The sequence below is a fragment of the Vidua macroura genome, chromosome 14 (genome assembly GCF_024509145.1).
Source record: "Vidua macroura isolate BioBank_ID:100142 chromosome 14, ASM2450914v1, whole genome shotgun sequence".
Taxonomy (NCBI): domain Eukaryota; kingdom Metazoa; phylum Chordata; class Aves; order Passeriformes; family Viduidae; genus Vidua; species Vidua macroura.
Genome location: NC_071584.1, coordinates 2,748,532 through 2,767,520, shown reverse-complemented (window position 1 = coordinate 2,767,520; position 18,989 = coordinate 2,748,532). Strand labels below are relative to the sequence as shown.

Genomic DNA, 18,989 nt, shown 5'->3' with positions numbered 1-18,989 from the left:
TTGTTTGCCTGAGAGAAAAACTCTTCCCTCTGACATCATCTGGGCAACTTTCAGATTCTGCAAAGTAATTCTAAGCTAAAACAACATTACCAACACTTTCTAAGATGTGTTTCCTAAGTGGCTGGCTGAGCTCTGGGAATCAGATTTCTCTTTACGCCTCATGATCTTGCAGCAAAGCCCTTCAGCTCAAAAACCTGGTGAGTTGCTTTTTCATGAACTTCTCACTGAGGCCAAGCAATGAACTCCAGCATACTGCTGACCATTCTGTGAGGGATATTTATGTGCCTAAACATACACTTGTAGCTCAGGAACGAACACACACAAGATCCTCATTCAAACGCTGATAGATAAATAAATGTACAATATTTTACCATCTGCTGTTTCCCGAGGACATCGTTGTAAATGGCTTCTCGGCGCTTCACATCCAGCTCCTGGCTCGCCTGTCTGTTCAGGGCCAGGGCCTGCACCTGGCTCTCCGTCAGGGTTAAGTTTTCTTTCCACTGGAAAGCAAAAAACCCAAAACCTTCTTGGCACTGGTTGTTTGAACAAAAGCCTGACAGTAATTGAGGCCCTGTGTCGTGTTCGCAGTTGCACCAAGAGTTAAACCAGCCCAACTTCCAGTCAGTGCAAAACTGCTTCACCAGAACCAGAACCAGGAGTTATTAGTTCTTCTAACTGGCAATTAGCAGTCCACAAAATACAACAACTACTTGCCTGTAATTGCTGTTCTGATTTCTAGAAAAAACAGCATTTTCAGAGCACGGCAAATACTTACGGATCTAAACTGCCACTCCTGTAAGGCTCTGTGCCAGCTACACACCACCAAGGGTTACTGCAGGGACAAAGGTCACTCCCAACTGGAAATGGTGCTCATTAATAATGCAATTAATTAGCTGGATGACCATTTGCAGCAGGAGTATCTTTGTTTGATAATGTTTAATGTTTTCCACTCCTGATCTAAGCCCAGGGTTATCCATTGCACTCACTATGGCTGAAATGATGTCTTCAAGAGGCTGGATTCTTGCTGCTGCCACACTGTTGGTTGCTTCCACTACCTTCTCTCTTCCTTGATTAATGAGGTCCTGAGAAAACACCAGAACATCAGTTATAAAGCACAGAAACAACAAACACATTTCTTTCCCAACCTTCCTGATCTTTCTCTTGTACACACGTAGACTTCAATTACCTTTCTGCTCTCAATTTGCACAAGTCAACGAGTCTAAGCTGCCACCCATCTGAATTTCAGCACAGAGCAGTTGAACAACATGTATAAACCTGGCAATTGTAGACAGCACTTGTAAAAACCTATTTTTGCACCCACAGGTTGCAGCATGAGAATGGTAAAAACTCAGGTAAATTTTCTACCATACAGACTTAAAGATGTTACAGTTTCAAAAGTGGTAATTAAAGTCTGCAAAGAATGCAGGTGATGCTCCAGAATCCTGACAATCTGCCAGGTATAGGTTTATGTACATGCACATTAAACTTCAGTACAGCTACATGTTAAAAAAAAAAAAAAAAACCAACAAAAACCCCAAACTTCCAAACTATTAAAAATACAAAGATGTTTCAGACTGACATTATCCACAATTTGTGACAGAAAACCCCTGCAGCAACACAGGCATGCTGTGCTCCTTACCTCCAGCTGTTGGTTACTCATTGCTGACAGAGCACCCAAATTGTAAGGAATATATGTCTGAGAGTTGAAATTTGTGGGCATGGTGTTGGTCCCTGTGGGCATGTTGAAACGCATGGTCATGCCCTGAAAAACATAAAGTGCACTGGTCACTAACTCTGATAATTCTGCAATAACTACACAGCCAAAGCAGCCCCTGGAGACAGCCACAGGCCCTGACCACTGACCATGGAGGTTTCCAAACCTCAGCTCAGAACCCCATTTCAGTCACAGAGAAACCCAAGCTCCAGTCTTGAATCATCTCTGAGTTTAGCTTGTCAATATTTGGTATATAAAGGACCACTGCTTATTAGTACACCTTAAGTTGGTTAAGGTAAATTTTATATTGAAAACCCACTGCTTAATGTTGAGTTTGACCAGCCTGTAATGAAATTCTGAAAAAGTAAAATACACAATTTATTAGCAGGAATAAAGCTCATTGCCCATTTGCATTTCTCACAGGGCAACTTCAGATTTTACTCTTTATCTCCCTGTTTCTTTTCTCTCCCCAGACCTTTTCATCAGTTCACTCAAGGTAGTCAGTGGCAATTTATACATCCACTTTTTGTACTTTCAGTGGAAGGCTTTTGAGGGTGCCTGGCCCACGGAAATTCAGAAGGTAGTTTGGGGTAACACCAACAAATCTGATTGAGAATTTCAACCTTGGTAGCATCTCATTAACTTCCCTTATGACCCTGCCAAGGGTAAAGGCACAGCTTTTGTTTTAGCAACGCCAAGAGCTTTGGTGCACCCCACACACCCAATTAGTGAGGATAAATCACCATCAACTGTATCTGATACAGTGCAGGGCACAGGGCAACAAAATGGGAACAGGGTTCCACCTTACTGTCATTTCACTGATTTCTGTTATATTACCAAGTATTGGTTTGTATGTTACTGTGTGTATTAGCTAAGGAAGGTAACACTGTCACACAGAGCCCCTGACAGGAACACCCTCAAATGGGAAAGGGGGGATTACACAGAACATCAGTTGAGTTTTATCATAAATTAGAAAAAAAATGCAGGCACAAAAGTAACTTGTAATTAAAGTAGCAAAGCAAACACACAGAAAGAACCAGAACTGAAGGAGCAAAAAAGACACAGTATCTCCATTTTTTCTATGTCAAGATTTGCTTTCCATATTTATTTCTTGGTCTATAACAAAATTTAATTATCCAAAGAAAAACTGAAAATATAATTGGAACTCTAAACCTGGAAAGGTTGTTTTCAAATACATAAACCAGATTAAACAGGTTTACCTTCTTTTCTGCTTCATATTCTGCCCAGGCTGCCTTCCTCTCTTCTTCAGTGAGTTCCTCTTCCTCCTTATGGTCCAGGAGTGAATCATGTTCGTGGTACCCAACTATGTACTCCTTGTTGATCTGGAGCAGCTCTGCCAGGATCGTGTCCTGTTCAAAGGAGGAGATGAAGGAGGAGTCACTCACCAGCTCTGCCGGGTGTTTCCCCTCCCCATTCCACACACAGCAGCTATCAGCACTCCACAGCACAACAAAACTTGAAAATCATTTAAAAGTACAATTGTCCTCAGAGGGACAGCAATGGATTAACAATCTGTTGCAGAGATGACAGTCCAGTCACTTAATAAACCACAGGAATGCACTCAGATTCCACAACAATAAATGCACCTAAAAAGAATGGAATGTTCTCAGTGCCTCTTCCTTTGCTTAGGCTGGACAACAGACAGGCCCATCAATACATCTGCATTTATTATACAGAAACAGCATCTCTACAGCTTTCAAACACTGACCAGTACTTTGAGTCCAACATCTCCCATTTTTTAAAGTCAAGTTTTTCTGCCTGACCTGAGCAAGGTGGTGCTGCAGAAGATGAAGAGAAAGATCCCTACAGGACTATGAAAAACTGCTCCTGCTGCACCTCAGGAGCTCCTTTTCTAAGGTCATTACTGAACAGGGATTTTTACACGACTTGTGTGGCTGATGAGCTTCATGGATTAAGGAAGCTCCAACACACCTCAGGAGTGTTAGCATTCAGGCTAAAATTCCTGATATGAAAACATCACTGAACCATTCCTGAGAGGAATTCCAGTCCAGCAGTTATCTGAGTCCCTCCAGGTCCTGCCCTCACTGTGCCAGGGTCTGCACAAGCAGAAATCCAGCCCGTCCCACCCTGGCATTTTATAATCTCAGCTGAACCATGACTGAAAAAAGTACCCAGAGATTTTTGCAGCCACTCTGGGAACTGCGTGGGGAAGTCCTGACCAGGGGTTCTGTCACAGCAGCTCCACAAAGCTGTTTGCTTCTGTGTGCTTGGGAAGTTAATTACATTAACCAATTATCAATGAGCTGCTCTTTGTCCCACCCTTCTCCTATCTGGTGTGAATCATTGTCCTCACCACCAGCTCCTCCCAGAATATCCCGGGTGGGGTCTGCACCAGCACTGCTGGGCACAGGGACCAGAGCATGGGGGGTTTGGGGTGCTGGGAGGGAAGCAGGGACACCCCAGGGATGGGGTGACACAAAGCCCAGAGGAGGTGGCTGAGGAGGCTCCTGGAGGTGCAGGAGCTGCCCTGGGAACAGCAGGGCTGCAAACAACCCTGGAATATAACCCAGCCTCCCTCAGCCTGCACAGCCTCCAAAGGGCTTTAAATGACATCCAGCTGGGGCTTTGCTTTTCTTTGCCTAAACTTTATTTTGTGCTGTCTTTAATGATGGGAGCTTGAAAACAGGGATGCATTTAGTTCAATCTTAGAATAAAAAAAATAATATATCCACATTACACATAAAAAACAATCAGAATAATTATTTATTACCAGAATAATTATTTCATGTTGATAGAATAATGATTATCAATTGGTTTGTAAGCTTTAGGATGAAATCCTCGTGGATGAAGGAAAATATGAAGAGAGACTGAAAAAAAGAGGTTTGAATTTTAAAAAAGACATTTGTCTTTTTAAAATCCTGATGGAAATTAAATGCTACTGAAAGATCAGTGTATAAGAAAGGAGATCTTCCATGAAGGAATGCAAGTTATGTTGTAATTCACAGGTTTTTCTCAACCAGCTGAACATTTAATACTAAAGTTAAAAAAAAAAAAATTAAATAAGAAGCAAATTCTTCTAAGCCTGAGATCAAAATTCACCAAGTTGTCCCTGAGTATGGAACCACAGAATACCACATGTCTCTGTCCTGAGGTAGTATAAAACACTGATATCCATATCCACTGAACCTGATTTTAATCTGCTTTTCCAATCTGCATTACATGACCTCAACTGAGCCGAGTTTTCATTTCACATCAATAAAAAAGTGACTTCAAGTCTAATTCCCTGCATGAGGAATGGGGAATGAGCCCAGGGCCAGTTCTGAGGGACACCCAGAGCCCCAGCACTGCCTTTGTCCAGCCCATGGACTGTACTGAACTATTCTGTAAATTATAATGTCCTTATTTCCATGCTTAAATACAGCAAAGGTGACCAAGTGACCATTCAGCCTTAAGACACCTCTTTTGGACTGAAATTCCAAAGCAGCCCTTTCCAGCTGGGCAGGGATAGGGGATGAATGAAATCAAACAATGGAAGTTTAGAGCAAATAATTCATGTGAACCACACTGGTATTACAAATATTCTGTTAACCCCAGGTATTTGCAGAGCTGAAGACCAGAAGCTGTTTCTGAGGGGTGAGGGCAGAGCCCTGGAGCTCTGGAGTTGAGGCTGTAGCACCACAGGCACTTCTTCCCTGAGGATCTCCACACCCTGAGGTCTTGTTAGACCACAGAGGGCAGAAAATTGCTGCTCCAATTAAAACTGGACATGAAACTTGAATGATCTTCCAGGAAAAACAACAGACTGCACATATGTCATTTTTGTAGAAAATAAAAGCATTCAATACCTTCTCCCCTCTTAACAGCATTTCCCAAGAAAACTGCTCTTGGACTCAAAGCTGGATGTTGTAAAGCCAAAATTCTCAAGGATCTAGTTTAAAACCAAGCAGGCTTTGTTTCTTCACTTGCTGACTTTTAAACAATACAGAATGAATTCTCCCATCCCATTTAAAACACAAGAATTAAATATTTGGTTTTTTCTTCCATCCAGGAAGTTAAAAAGAAGTCAGAAGAACCCAGCACTCAGCTCGGAATGATTCCTCCTCAACCCACACAAATCCTGGCTCAAGGACTCCTGAAGACCCTTCCCACTCCAGTGGGATGCTACTGGAGCCAGGCAGGTTTCTGAGAAGAAAACCAATTATCCCCAGAGGTTTTTCCACATTCATGCTCAGATGAAAAAGGTGGAACACATTTCCCCTAATTCCTGTTCTCATTTCTCTGCAGAAAGGGGCGGCTCTGAAAGGTGCATTTTCAAACCTCCTTGTCCCCATGTTCTCAGGACTCTGCTCTCCCCTTGCACTCTAAAAGCACAAAAAGTGATATTTTTACCCTGCCCTCATGTTAGAGGATCTTAAAGAGAATTTTTATCTCTAAATGCTATGTAATTACTTGATGTCACAATAAAATGTGCTCATATCAATACATTTTTTAATCAACCTAAAAAAATGCTGTGTGTTGTTAAATTACTTGTTCAGGAGATTAATAACCAAGCTGAATCATGCAGCTTTGCTAAAATCACACTGAAATAAGGAAGAGCTAACTGAGTTCATGGCTGAGGGACCTTGCACAGATGAATTTACTTGATTATTTACAGCCTTTTCAGCCATCAAACAAAAAGGAATTAGAAATTTGCACACAGCATGTACTGAGATGCACATCTTCAAAAGGACAAAATACCATCTGCTAAAACCATGAGACAACACAAAAGTAATTCCAGTCCCCAGATTTGCTCTATTTACAGGCAGGAAATGGTTAAAAGCTCATATTCCACTTGACTTGCACAAACCTTACACTGATGATGGCATTAATATGGAACTTAATACATAAAACTGAGTGATGGAGCAAGTTTTGAGTTTATAAACACATTCATTAACTGATTTATTTTGTAATAGAAAACCAGAAGCCTTCAAAATATAATTATTGCATTGGATTGATCAATGTTTCAAGTAAACAGATTCAATTGCTTCACAAGTTTTTGAGTTATTTTTACATGTTTTAAAATAAGAAGCAGCATCAGCAAATGGTGATGCATTGGCTCTGTTTGTGGAGGCACAAATGCACAAAGCATGAAATAACTAAGAATGTAAAAAAAGATAAAATACTACTAATCATATAATATAATGCCCAGACACTGCAGAGTGAGCAAACCACAGAAATTTAACCAGTTCATGAACTATTGCCCACTCCCTGATGTGTTCCAAGTGGCAAGAAGCAGAGAATTCCACAGCAGCTAAAGGATGAATCAGTCTTTAGCAGCCCACAAACACAGAAACTATAAATGAAACATAAACCCACAGCCTAATCTTAAATATAAACTGACTTGGAGAAAAAGAATAATAAAATAATGGAACCAGTTATTCTTTCCCCTAAAGTTTATTCTTACCTAAGTGCAACTCCTCCCTTATCTCTACTAAAGGAAGTTAAACTGGGAACTAAAACCTAAAAAGTCCTGGCAAAGGAAAACATGGATTAAGATGACTCTTACCTCCAGTGCCACCTCACAAACTGAGGTTGTGCTGGGTCTCACCAACACCCACTCAGATGCTAATTTGAATTTTCCACAGTTTCATGCAGTAAAGCTTCTATTCATTCAAAATGTGTGAAATAGGGTCTTTGTTCTGACTTAAAAGTTGGGTCTTTTAATGAGTATCTTTCTCTCATTGTGTCAATGACACTGAGGGGAAACTCCTCACCCAGCTCATTACAGAGTTTGTTGTATTAATTATGGATTTTATTGTGTTTCCTGCTCTTCACCTCCACTCCATGTGGCCAGCACTGCTCTACGCTAAAAACCTGGAACACATTTAAACAGACCCAGGTTATTTTTAGAGCACAAAATTCCTGCTGATGGCCACCACTCACTTTTGGCAGCATGGGGGTGTCCCTCTTCTTCTTCTTCTCGGAGTTGGGGTCATCCAGCAGGTCTGGCTCGAAGGTGTAGAGCTCGGTGAGCTCGTTCATGGTGAAGTGCCGCTCCACCTGCTGCTGGTCCACCACCCTGAAGGACAGCGACTGCTTCGTCACCTGCCGGTCGTAGATCTTGTCCTCCATGGTTCCCTGAACACACACACAGCCACTGCTCACCCACAGCAATACTCACAGGTGTAAAAAAGCCAAAATAACCAGCCAGCAGTTCTCTGTGCCTCGTTTCTGTGACTGTGTTTGTACCACTTTCAAGCCGTTTGTTTGCTGAGCAATAAAAGGAAAAACCTGCTGGAAGCAGCACAGCAGGGACTGTGCATGGGACAGATGTCATCTAGCTGTTGACTAGAGGAAGAAAATTGGTCTTTTAGTGGTGTTTTTAAGAGATCCAGTTTTGCTTTAATTCCCCAAAGTAGGATTTTGACCAAAAAATGGCAATTTTCACAGCATGTACCTTATTTTGCTGCTTTGAGCAGCCTGTGAAAAGGAAAACAGATACCCTATCACTGTGGTGGAGGGGAGGGGGGAAGGAAGGCAGTCAAACCTAATTCACCACAGCTGTGTACAAAAAAATTAGATCTTTGATGGAAAAAAAAAAAGAAAATTACTTATTTTTTGAAAAAAAAAGACGACTGAGAAGGACGAGAACAGCACAGCCTGTTCTGAACAGCCTAATTTAAAAAGGATATCAACAGTTCAAAAGTGCACAGAGAAAACTATAAAAATAAACTGAAGCCTGAAGAAAAACCCTGTTTGTGACAGTAACATGTCCCAGACAAGGATCTGCTTCAGCTGGGATGGAAAGAGTGACTGGATCAAGGGTTAAGTGCTACTGGGAAAGGGCTCCAGGCTCCTGTGTCACACCTGAGGAACCAGAAGCTGAAGAGGCACTTCCTAACAGAAACAATGGCCTTACATAAAGCAGAGATCAGTGTCCACACGAGTTATTACCCATCTTAAACATCTGTAGGGTGTGACATGAGTTTTCAAGTCAGGACTGGATGCCTTTTTATTAGAATTCACTTGTATCCATGTGGTTTCATTGCAGTTGGACCATCAGGGTCTGCAGAAGGAGCTGCCCTGAGCAGGGCTATTCCCTAACAACACCAGCACCATCCTCTGCAGGGACTGCTCCATTCAGAGATTTTAGTGGTGTGCAAATTAAAAAGGCTCAGACTCCTGTTCTGAGTCTGGACATGTGAATCACTGCTGGAATTCCAGAATTTGGGTTACACAAAGTGTCAGACAAGGGGGACTCTACAGGAAATAATGTGTCATTTATTTTACCACTCTTTCCTTCATGAGCTGCTCCAGATCAAAGCTGGAATATGACTGGATCAACTTGGATCACTACAGACCCCAACACCAGCTCATAACAGGCACAGCCCCCACAGTCCCAGCTCCCAAATTTGACTGCAGGATGAAACAGCACAGAAACTGCAGCCAGGAACATACCTGAGCCAAAAACCTGTACACAAACACAGGCTTGTTCTGCCCAAAGCGATAAACCCTGAAGATGCTCTGGATGTCATAGGAGGGGTTCCAGGAGGCATCAAAGATGATGACTCTGTTAGCAGCCACCAGGTTTATTCCCAGGGAACCTGCTTTAGTGGATATGATAAACAAGCGGCCTCTGGAACAGAGAAGAGTTGCAAAATTTGAGTATTTTGGAAAATAACTGTTGTTCATACACTGAAATAACTCTAAAACTTCATTAAAATAATGTATTAAGCATAAAACAGATGCAGATTTTAGAAGAACAACGCTTTTAGCAAAACATACACTCCCAAAAATACACATCAAGGCCTTTTGCAAATTAGCTGTTAACAAAAACTGGCGGGGAAGAAAAAGCTTTGGGGTTTGCATTTTCAAGCTCTAATGAAATTAGTTATATCAAATTAAACCATAATTTTAAACAGGCAGATTCCATGCCATTGAAACTCTTCCCTGGCCTGCAAATTTTCAGGTTTTTTGAACCTCACTCAGGTTCACCTTGGAACCAGTTCTTGACAGAGACCTGACAGAATAAACTATTTAAAAGTATTAACACTGGATTAGTTCACTTCTTAATTTAACATTTTTCCCCTGCACATTATAAAAGACTGCACCATGATTACATACTTTATTTTTTGAACAAATCTAGGAAGGTGAAGCTCCTTTACTTCATTCAAATACAAGTTTGTACCTCTCTGTCTAAATCAGACTTGAAAATCCCATTTTGGAGGAGCAGTGGAGGGCTGGGAGCCAGTTCTGGAGGCAGCTAAAAGAATTCATTTGCTCCTGAGTGGCCCAGAGACTGCAGCCTCCTGGCCACCCCCTTCCTAGGTCCTTGTATCCATTAAGTATTTGCAATAAAAACACTGTCTCTGATTTAAATTGGTTACAATCTACAGGACAATGAGAATAGCAAGGGAACACTGCTGAGTACAATGGGATTCATCTGAAGTCAGGAACACATTCCTGCAGGTCTTCTGTCTGAGTTCTGATCATTTGCCTGGTCCTGAGGTCCTTAAGCTAATAAAAGTAATAATAATTAGGGAACAAAAGAAAGAAAAAGGAGAAAATAAAGCATATAAATCTCAGGAGAGATCTCACCTCACATTAGTTTCATCATTGAACTCCTCAGCCCATTTCTTTCTGGACTGAGCTGTGGTTGAGCCATCCAAGCGATAATAATCAATATTTCTGAACCATTTTCCTTCACCTGTAAATGCAACAGCCAAGTTATGAAAATGCTGATGGTGTAAATAACCAGACTGGTAACCAATTGGAACTTAAAGACAGAAATTTATAATAAAAAATAGTTCTGAGGTTAAATTTAAATTTAATTATTTGCAAATACCCTGAGCTTTTTTTTTTTGGTGGGGGGAAGTCCTCTTATTTTTCACACTTTCTAGCTGTATTTATAAATTTGCAGAGCTATGCCTTAACTTGGAGCCAAAGTTAATTTTAGATGTCCCAAAGATGTTGTTACATCTCATCTTTAGGTGCTGTAGCACTAATTGCACTTTTCCAATGGATCCAGGTAGGTTCACATTACAGCATCAGTGTCAGCCAGTCTCCCACACAGCCAGCACTGAGAAGTCAATGCTCCAAAGGAGATTTCAAAGGTCAAACTCATTTTGGAACTGAAATCCAGCAAAATCTTTGGGTTGAATGACCCTGTGAGTTACAGCAACTTCTTGTCAGACTGGGGGGAAAAATAACTACAGCTGATGGAGGATTTTCTTCTCTCAGTAATCCTCCATTTTCTCTGGCCATCAAGGTATTTGTACACAAAATTAATATCCCTGAGCCATCACTCATAAAGAAAACAATGGTTTTGGGAGCACCACTGCTCAACTCAATCCATTGTGAGAGGCAGATTGGTGAGTTCTGCCAGGAAAGGTGAACCTTGCCATGATCTAATTTTGCTGGCCAGAACTACCACACATGAAAAACCCCAACCTCTTTAAAATCTCAGAATAAAGGCACAGCTCCTAAAAAAGACACCTTGTAATGTCTGAGATGACAAAATTCAGAATAGGAAGCAACAGGCAGGAACAATAAATCTGTGAGAGACACATACTGGAGATCTCCAGTCGCCATCACTGAGACACTTCTCCCTTGTCTCTTAAATACAAACACATGGAACAGTTGGTGAGAGATTGGGAAGGAAAGGCAGAATTGAAGGAGTTCTTCAATTCACATGTCCTGGGAATGAAACTCTGGGAAAGGAGGAACAGCACCCTCAGGAGCTCTGGAAACATCTTAGTGAGAATAGCATTCCATGCCATTTGAGCATCACTAGGATAATAATTAATTCAATACTTGCTCCCTATGAAATCCATAAGCCAAACTGCTGCTGTGCATAAAAAGCCTAAATTCACATTTTCCATGTTTTACATGCTGGTTTAAAGCAACCTCATTTCCCTTCACTTTCTCTCTCCCAGGAGGAAGGATCAGGATTTGCCACACACCAGAATTTAACATCATTTTTGTGCAGAATTGAACAAAATGCCTTCTCTCAGATGTGAACATTTAATCTGCTTAGGCTACAAGAAGCTTGGATGATACAGAGTGAAATCAGAGAGTCCATAATGGGACAGCAGAAACCTCCCTGCAGGGGAGCCCAAGAACCCTGCCAGCCTCAGGGGCACTCCAGAGCATGCAAATCCTAATGGAAACACTGTTTTCAAACCATTCCAGGGGCACTGAACAGAGACTTGTGAAAGAGTTCTGAGCACTGCAGCTGTTGAAGGGGATGCTCACCTTTGTAGATAGGAGGCTGATCTCTCTCAGATTTCTCCCTGTTAGCCAGCTCCAGGAAATCTTCTATCAAATCCAGAGATATTAGGGACTGGCTGAACACTAGACTGATAAAAGAAACAGGGAAACACAGAATTCATCTCTGGAGTTGTTTGAATCATTGCACCACTTCATTTTTGTTCCCTCCTCCCTCTGATACGACCTTTGAGACAAACAGAGCAAGACTTCAGTGGAGCACATGCAGGTGTGGGAAGATCCCTGACAAAAATGAGTGTACCATGCTTGTCAGCTTCAGAAAACAGCAGAATGAAGAGTGGATGGATGGGGAGCACTGTCAGACTAATATATTTTATATGTATATGACTATAATAGAATATATTCCTGAAGTCTTTAATGACACTTCCAGAACTTACACTTTGTCTCCCAGCTCCTCTGCCATTCGAAGAATTTCGAAGAGCAGCACCATTTTCCCAGAATGCTCCAACACCTCAGCATCTGCATCAGTGACAAAATCTTTGTACCAGTCTGGAGCTGGGCTACCAGGATTGGAAGAGGATGTAGCTTTGCCTATAAAAAAAAGGAAAATAAATAAAAATCAAACACGAGAACACAGTCTTCATTTAAATGCTCTGAATGTCTGAACTACAGAATTGTTCCCTCATTATCAGATTTAACTGGTATGAAAAGAGTCAAAGAAAAAACAGCCTTTGCACTATCAGCAATTACAGGAGTTAAATGTTTAAGGGATGCAGAGACTGAAACTCAGCCTGCCTGTAATGTAATTCCTTTAACACATTTAATCTCTGTAAATGTTTTACATACAACACCCTGCACCCTTTACACATTTACAAGATGTTGCCATTGGGATGGGGGTAAAAAAAAGATTTCTCACCTGAACTCTCCCAAAAATTTTAAATTACTTAGGGAAAGAGATTAGACACATATGAAATAACAGAATCAGAAAATTATCTCTGTGATACCAGATACAAGACAAAAGTTAGATTATTACAGGAAAAAAAAAAAAAAAAAAAACCAAAAATTAAGTGTGCAGCTGTAAGAAGTTTGAATAACAACTTTAAAGAGTTCTTGTGTTCCTGCTGCGCTGGATCTGCTTGCTCAGCATCCAATTCAAATTCCAGATGCAACAGCTTATGACAGATATATTTCCTAATCTTTCCATTAATCTTCCAGGTTATATAATTTTGTACTTGCTGAATTAAAAAATTTCACTGTGCAGCTTCCCTGTCTCAAAACCCCCGAGTTCTAAGTGGATGCCTCTTGTTTTTCCAGGATAAATACATAATTAGAAGTAGCAGGAGCTGTAACTGTGAATTAAGGAATTTGCCATTCTGCCACACAGCAGAATTCCTGACAACCCTCTCAAATTGCCTTTTGCAAAATGAAGCTGCCTCACATTTTCATCACTCCGTGTCATCCTCACCTTCCTCTGACTTTGTTGATGCTGGGTTGTTTGTAAGATCTTCCACATTTCCTTCCCCACCTCCACGTGATCTTGAATTCCAGACTTTAATGACTTCAACATCATTATCACTGCCACTTCCACTCGAGCTGCACTCTTTGGTCACCTTTTTCCCCTTGGATTTTTTTTTCCTAAAAAGCATCATACACCCTATTATTTTTTTTAAATCCCACTGAAAGAAAACATATTCTAACAGACACATAAATTACAAAATAAACGTTCACTTTATAGAAATCACTTCAGTTCTATAAGGGAAACAACACCAACAAACTAAATAAAAGGTCAATTACTTTGCATAATCATCAGAACTTAAGCTCATGGAAGTTTCATCAGAATCTGAAGCTATGAAGTCATCCATGCTGTCTTCATCAAAGTAGCCCTCAAAAGAGAAAAAACAGAAATTATTAACTGTGTTCACCTAGGAGCTTTTATTAAACCTTTAGCCATTTGCTTACTCTTCATTTAAACAATGCTAACTTCTACAAAGGCCTGGCCTTGCAGAATGTTTTAACAATGACAACATGCCCAGCAAGAAAAATATGGCAAAACCAGCAGCAAAATGACCCCACAGCAACAAAGATTTCCATTAATTTGACGAAACTTTACCTAGAGTTTGGCAGAGCTTATTTGGAAAGCTTTCAAGTGAGAGTATTTTGATATATCTAATTTACCTTATTTTCTTTGCTAATATAGTCCAGCTGCAAACACCAAGGGTGAGTCCAGATTCTGCTCAACATCTGGAAATCCTGGAATAGTTTAGCTCCAGCTTTGCCTCTTCCACCTTCATTGCCACCACCTACACCTGACAATAAAGTTCAGGTTTTAGAGTGAGCCCTGAAGTGAGTTTGCCACACTCTGCTCCCCTTTGAAGAGCCCAGCAGAGCACATCTGAGTGTTCTTTCCAGCTGCACATCATACTGCAACATCTCTTGTAAAAGGGATCGAATTACTCACTCACAGCCATTTTTTCTCCTAGTTAAAGCTGTCAAAATTAGATTTTCTCCTTTTTCTTGATAATGGGAAACATGATTATATTTCTTACATAAAAGCACATTGCTCCCCAGGACAGCAATGCACACAAATCCTCCTAAGAAGACAGACTTGACTATTTAGGTTTTGTAAAAGCAGCCCAAGGGGGAAAACACAAAATAACATTTGCATTTAAGTCTCAATGAATCTGACTAATCTGAGCTACCTTTAATGACCAGTAACACTGCAGTATGCTACTACTACAAAAAACCCCTAAAAACCCCTGCCTATTTTTTTTGTTGTCCAAGCACTTTAGTGCATAGGACAATGTTCAAAAAGTTGATTTTTACCTAGCAACTGTGGCAAAATGCCCCTTATTAAATGCCATCAGAGCTGCAGGCACATACCTGTCAAATGATCCAGGTAATACTGGTACAGCTTGCACTGGATCGGGGTCATCCTCACCTCGAGCACGTACTCGTATTTGGGGGGCAGGAACTTGGTTAATGCTGTGTAATCCTTCCTCTGCAATTTTACAAACACTGCCTCAGTCACAGAAACATGGCAAGTCCTGAGAGCTTCAGGACTTGTGGCATCTCAAAGGACAAAGCACTGTGGATCAATGATAGTGATCCAGGTGCTTTCAGCCCCAGAGGGGAAAAATCAGCCCAGGAAATACAATTTACTCCAGGCCCAGCAGCAGGAACCCACCTGGCTCACTCAGGTGCTTCTTAGGCCAAAGTCTATGACCTGCTAAGCCCATGCCCAGTTCCAAGTCCTTGCAAAGTTCACTGCAACTCCAGGAGCTGCTCTGGGAACTACTTTTTGGGGTTTTTTTTAAGAATACTAAAACCAGATTTTACTTCTGTTTTGGGCTTTTTTGGCTCTGACACTACTCTTGCTCCCCACTCACCCAATGACCACAAAAGAGAGCTGCTCTCTATGGACAGGATCTGCTCTGCACAGGGCTGGGAGAAAATCCATGTGGGCTCCATCCAAAGCTTTTTTTATCTAAGGTCTATAAAGTAACAAGTTCTTCACCCTTTTGAACCTGAATAATTTTCATTCTCTCTTTGTTTTCCTTTGTTCTGATTCTCGCAGATGAGAAAAAATACATATTGAGAAATAAGTGACAAACTATGGACCAGCAATGTTCTGTGCAGACTTTAAGGCAGCTCTTAAATGTGCATATGGAATTAAACTGGAGTATTTCAGAACAACTTGTGTCCTACTCTACCAAAAAATGTTCTCGTCTCCCAGCAGGAAGTAGCTGTATCCTCAAATACTTGTATTTTAGAATATACTGACATTTGGAGAAAAACCATGAAGTTCTTCTAGTCACAAATAATGCAGGGTTCTAACAATCAGTGAAAATATTTAAGTTAAAAGATTTAGGGAGCTCTCAAATCAAAAGTTTACCAGCCTTTGGGTGATTTCATCGGAGTGAGACAAAAGAATTCCTCTCCTTCCCTGCAGTGGAATGAAGTGATGAGTTAGGGACAAACTGTTCTCACCTGAACACAGCCAGCCAACATCTCATAGAGGATGTGAGCACGTTTCTTCATCACTCTGACATCCACAGGAGTGGAGTCTGCACACTGCCCGTTCTGGATGGGATTGATGAATCGGTTCCGGAACTCCTTAATTGAGCCAAGCAAATTCTCCTTAATGAAGTTAACCATGCAGTGGTCTAGGAGAAACAGATCACACATGAGTGGTTCCAAGTGGAAAGCACAGTACTGGGATTAATGCAAACAGAAAATAAATGTGCCACATCTAAATACAGAGAAATTTAGCATGCAGCTGCACTGCTTCAAGTCCTTTTCTTCCAGTCAAACTAAATATATCTTCTATGGCTGACAGGAAAAAGTGTACTGAAGGAAATAAAAGACAACTACTCACATTCTATGAGATTATTCTGCAGTGGTGTTCCTGTCAGAATTATTCTTCTCCTAGATTTAATAGAATTCATTGCCTTAGAGACAGCAGATGCTTCATTTTTCAATATGTGTCCTTCATCACACACCACAAAGTCAGGACCTGGAAAGAAACAATATTAAATCTCTCCACAATCTTTCATTGCCACAAAGAACCTGACAGCCTAAAGTATCCAAAATTTGTTCAGCCACTGTTACTTTGGGTTTTTTTTTAACTTTTTTTGTGTGTTTTATGGTGAGATTTTTTAGCACTGATTGAGTTCTCACTCAGCCTTTGCACAAGCATTCAGAGGAGCCACTCTGGTAAAATCAAAGCTGTTGCTTGTAAAGTCTTCATGGCAAGGATTAAACTCAGATTTGCAGCATATTCCTGTTTAAATGGTCTATTCCTGCTGCTGGTTGTGCATGGCTGCACCTCCATCCATCCTGTCACAACTCAGTAAAACTTCCTTCTCTCCAGCTTTAGGCTGCCATCTACTGACACTTGGGCAATCCCAAAACACCCAAAAAACAGGTAACCTGAAATTTTTCATTAAGGCAAGAATAACAATTGGGGGACAGAGTGCAATCAGAAGTCTTAGATAATATAAAACACAACCAGATTTGATCTGAATTACAGACAAGTGAATTGCCACCTTGCAGCTGAAAGTCACCTCAGGAATGTCCTCAGCTTTCTTCCAGGAGATAAAATATCAGTCTGGTTTAAGTGAGCTGCACAAGGAATGTCAAAAACACACCACATTCCCACAGTATGCAAAGCAACTCTAATAATAAGATAAATAATACCCAACTTGGCAGAACAGACTTCCTCTTAATTGTTTTCAGACTTAGCACAATTTCTGGAATTTCTTTCCTTGAAAATGAAGTAAAAGATATTCTAGGATCCAAGTAGTAACTCAGAATAAATGTTTTACCAGCTCTAAACCTGACCTCAGTTCCAGCACTCTCAACTCTGAAAGCAACTCATGTCAATTTGCTGCACCTTGGATAAAAGCCACCAGCTGGGTTCAGCAATTCAGCACTAAAAAGGCCAATATTTGAGGAGCAAAGGATGATTTGTCAGCGAGGACAGTTTAATCTTTTATAATTTACTGAGAATATTTTGTCTCAGGCTAAAACCAGACTGCCTTCTAAAGAATAAAATTAATTCTAGGGCAGTGATCAACAGCAGAGAATTGATTACACCTCTGACTACACACACACCAGTGCCAGTCACATTAATCATTCCATTTTAAGGTCATTTAAAAGTGATTTGAATCTTACATGTGAAGAGAAAGGAATAAAGAAGGTATTTCTTTCCAAGCAAAAAATCCAAACAAAACAACCCCCAAACTTTCAAAATAAGTCTAGAAGACAATTACGAAAATCCACAATTATGAATTCCAAATGCATTTAGGCTTGTCCAAGCCAATGCATTTCTGAATTTCCCACCTGCCACAGAAACATTTCCCCATACTATTTCATGACTTTTGTACCTTCCCAGTTTTGACAAGAATGAAAACCACTGAGTGGCTACACACAAAGCCTTCCTTTAATTGGAAGTAACCATCTCCAGCAGTGACAGATCCTTTCTCTAGTCTTCATTTCATTAACTACTGTGATTCATTCACGTGAAGTTAAAGAAATTAAGTTTAAAAACCGCCTCAAAACCTGTTCTTTAGAGTAAGAGAATGACAGTAAAAATATGAAAAAACTCTATCTCAGTACAATTATTCATGGTTTGTTTGGCAGAAATGCAGCACTGATATCTTGAACTAAAATCTTGGCTACAGCTCAGCAGCAGGGATTTTCATCCATTTGTGGGGTTTTTCCCTTGTTCTTCCAAAACACAAATGCAAATCATTATGGACAGAACATTCCTCAAAATATGATAAAGGAATGTAAAGCTTAAAGGGACCTCAGGGGAACATTTTAGATTATCTTCTCCATCTGAGATCAGGGTTATGCGAAAGGGGCAGACCTGACAGAAGTGGGAAACTCCACAGCCTCTCTCATGCTAAAACACTGCAATTTGCTACAAATCTGAATAAATTCTGCCCTTTCCTTTCTCCTAATCATGTCAAAACCAACTGACAGACAACACTCCTTTCATTAACCAGCTCTTAAATGGTGGAAAATTTGTCAGTTTAACTGGTTTTTTCTTCTAGGCTAAAAAGCCCTACTCATGCAATCCTTCCTCAAAGTCTTCATCTTCTCACTGTTCTTACTGTACTTGCACATGTTAATATATTAAAATACATAAAGGCTAGATAGATATAGATATATACACAGAGTTCTCCTGTTCCTCTAAAGACTACAAGAACTTCATATGACTGTGAGTTAAAGAGAAGTCTCCGAGTTAAACAGTACCAGAATTTTTGTTATTAGCAACAAGTAAAAAAAAAAAAATTTAAAAAGGGACTGAAGTTCTTCAAGCAGAGCACAGCAGTGATCAAAAACCAACAGCCCTTCAGCAGTGGCACAAGGCAGCCTGGAAACCCTGCATGTGCATAAAATCCTGCCATTCTTCCACATAGCTGAGCTGGTTAATTAATGAAATCACTCCTCCACCCATAAACTTTGGCTAAACCTTCCCCCTCTGCTCCCCTTGACAGTGCAACACAAGCTTCTCCTATACAGTATCTCACCCCAGCAGTATTCACCAGACACATCTCGTTAGATTAGCACTCAAATCCCA

The 18,989-nt window shown here is 40.6% G+C and overlaps 1 protein-coding gene across 4 annotated transcripts in view; it reads right to left on the bottom strand.

Annotated features, from left to right (window-relative positions):
- Positions 1 to 18,989, bottom strand: part of ATRX (ATRX chromatin remodeler) — a 70,266-nt gene that overhangs the window by 3,224 nt on the left and 48,053 nt on the right. For 3 of the 4 annotated variants that reach the window (XM_053989928.1, XM_053989929.1, XM_053989931.1), the window contains 15 exons: positions 16,278 to 16,415; positions 15,890 to 16,065; positions 14,783 to 14,900; positions 14,078 to 14,208; positions 13,697 to 13,785; positions 13,368 to 13,537; positions 12,340 to 12,493; positions 11,930 to 12,033; positions 10,274 to 10,382; positions 9,134 to 9,311; positions 7,619 to 7,813; positions 2,935 to 3,084; positions 1,640 to 1,762; positions 987 to 1,082; positions 372 to 500 (listed from right to left, as the gene is read on the bottom strand). In XM_053989928.1, the coding sequence (XP_053845903.1) occupies positions 372 to 500; positions 987 to 1,082; positions 1,640 to 1,762; positions 2,935 to 3,084; positions 7,619 to 7,813; positions 9,134 to 9,311; positions 10,274 to 10,382; positions 11,930 to 12,033; positions 12,340 to 12,493; positions 13,368 to 13,537; positions 13,697 to 13,785; positions 14,078 to 14,208; positions 14,783 to 14,900; positions 15,890 to 16,065; positions 16,278 to 16,415 (2,060 nt within the window). Of the gene's footprint in view, positions 1 to 371; positions 501 to 775; positions 1,083 to 1,639; positions 1,763 to 2,934; positions 3,085 to 7,618; positions 7,814 to 9,133; positions 9,312 to 10,273; positions 10,383 to 11,929; positions 12,034 to 12,339; positions 12,494 to 13,367; positions 13,538 to 13,696; positions 13,786 to 14,077; positions 14,209 to 14,782; positions 14,901 to 15,889; positions 16,066 to 16,277; positions 16,416 to 18,989 lie in introns of those variants that run through there. The other variant, XM_053989930.1, reaches the window with a different exon arrangement.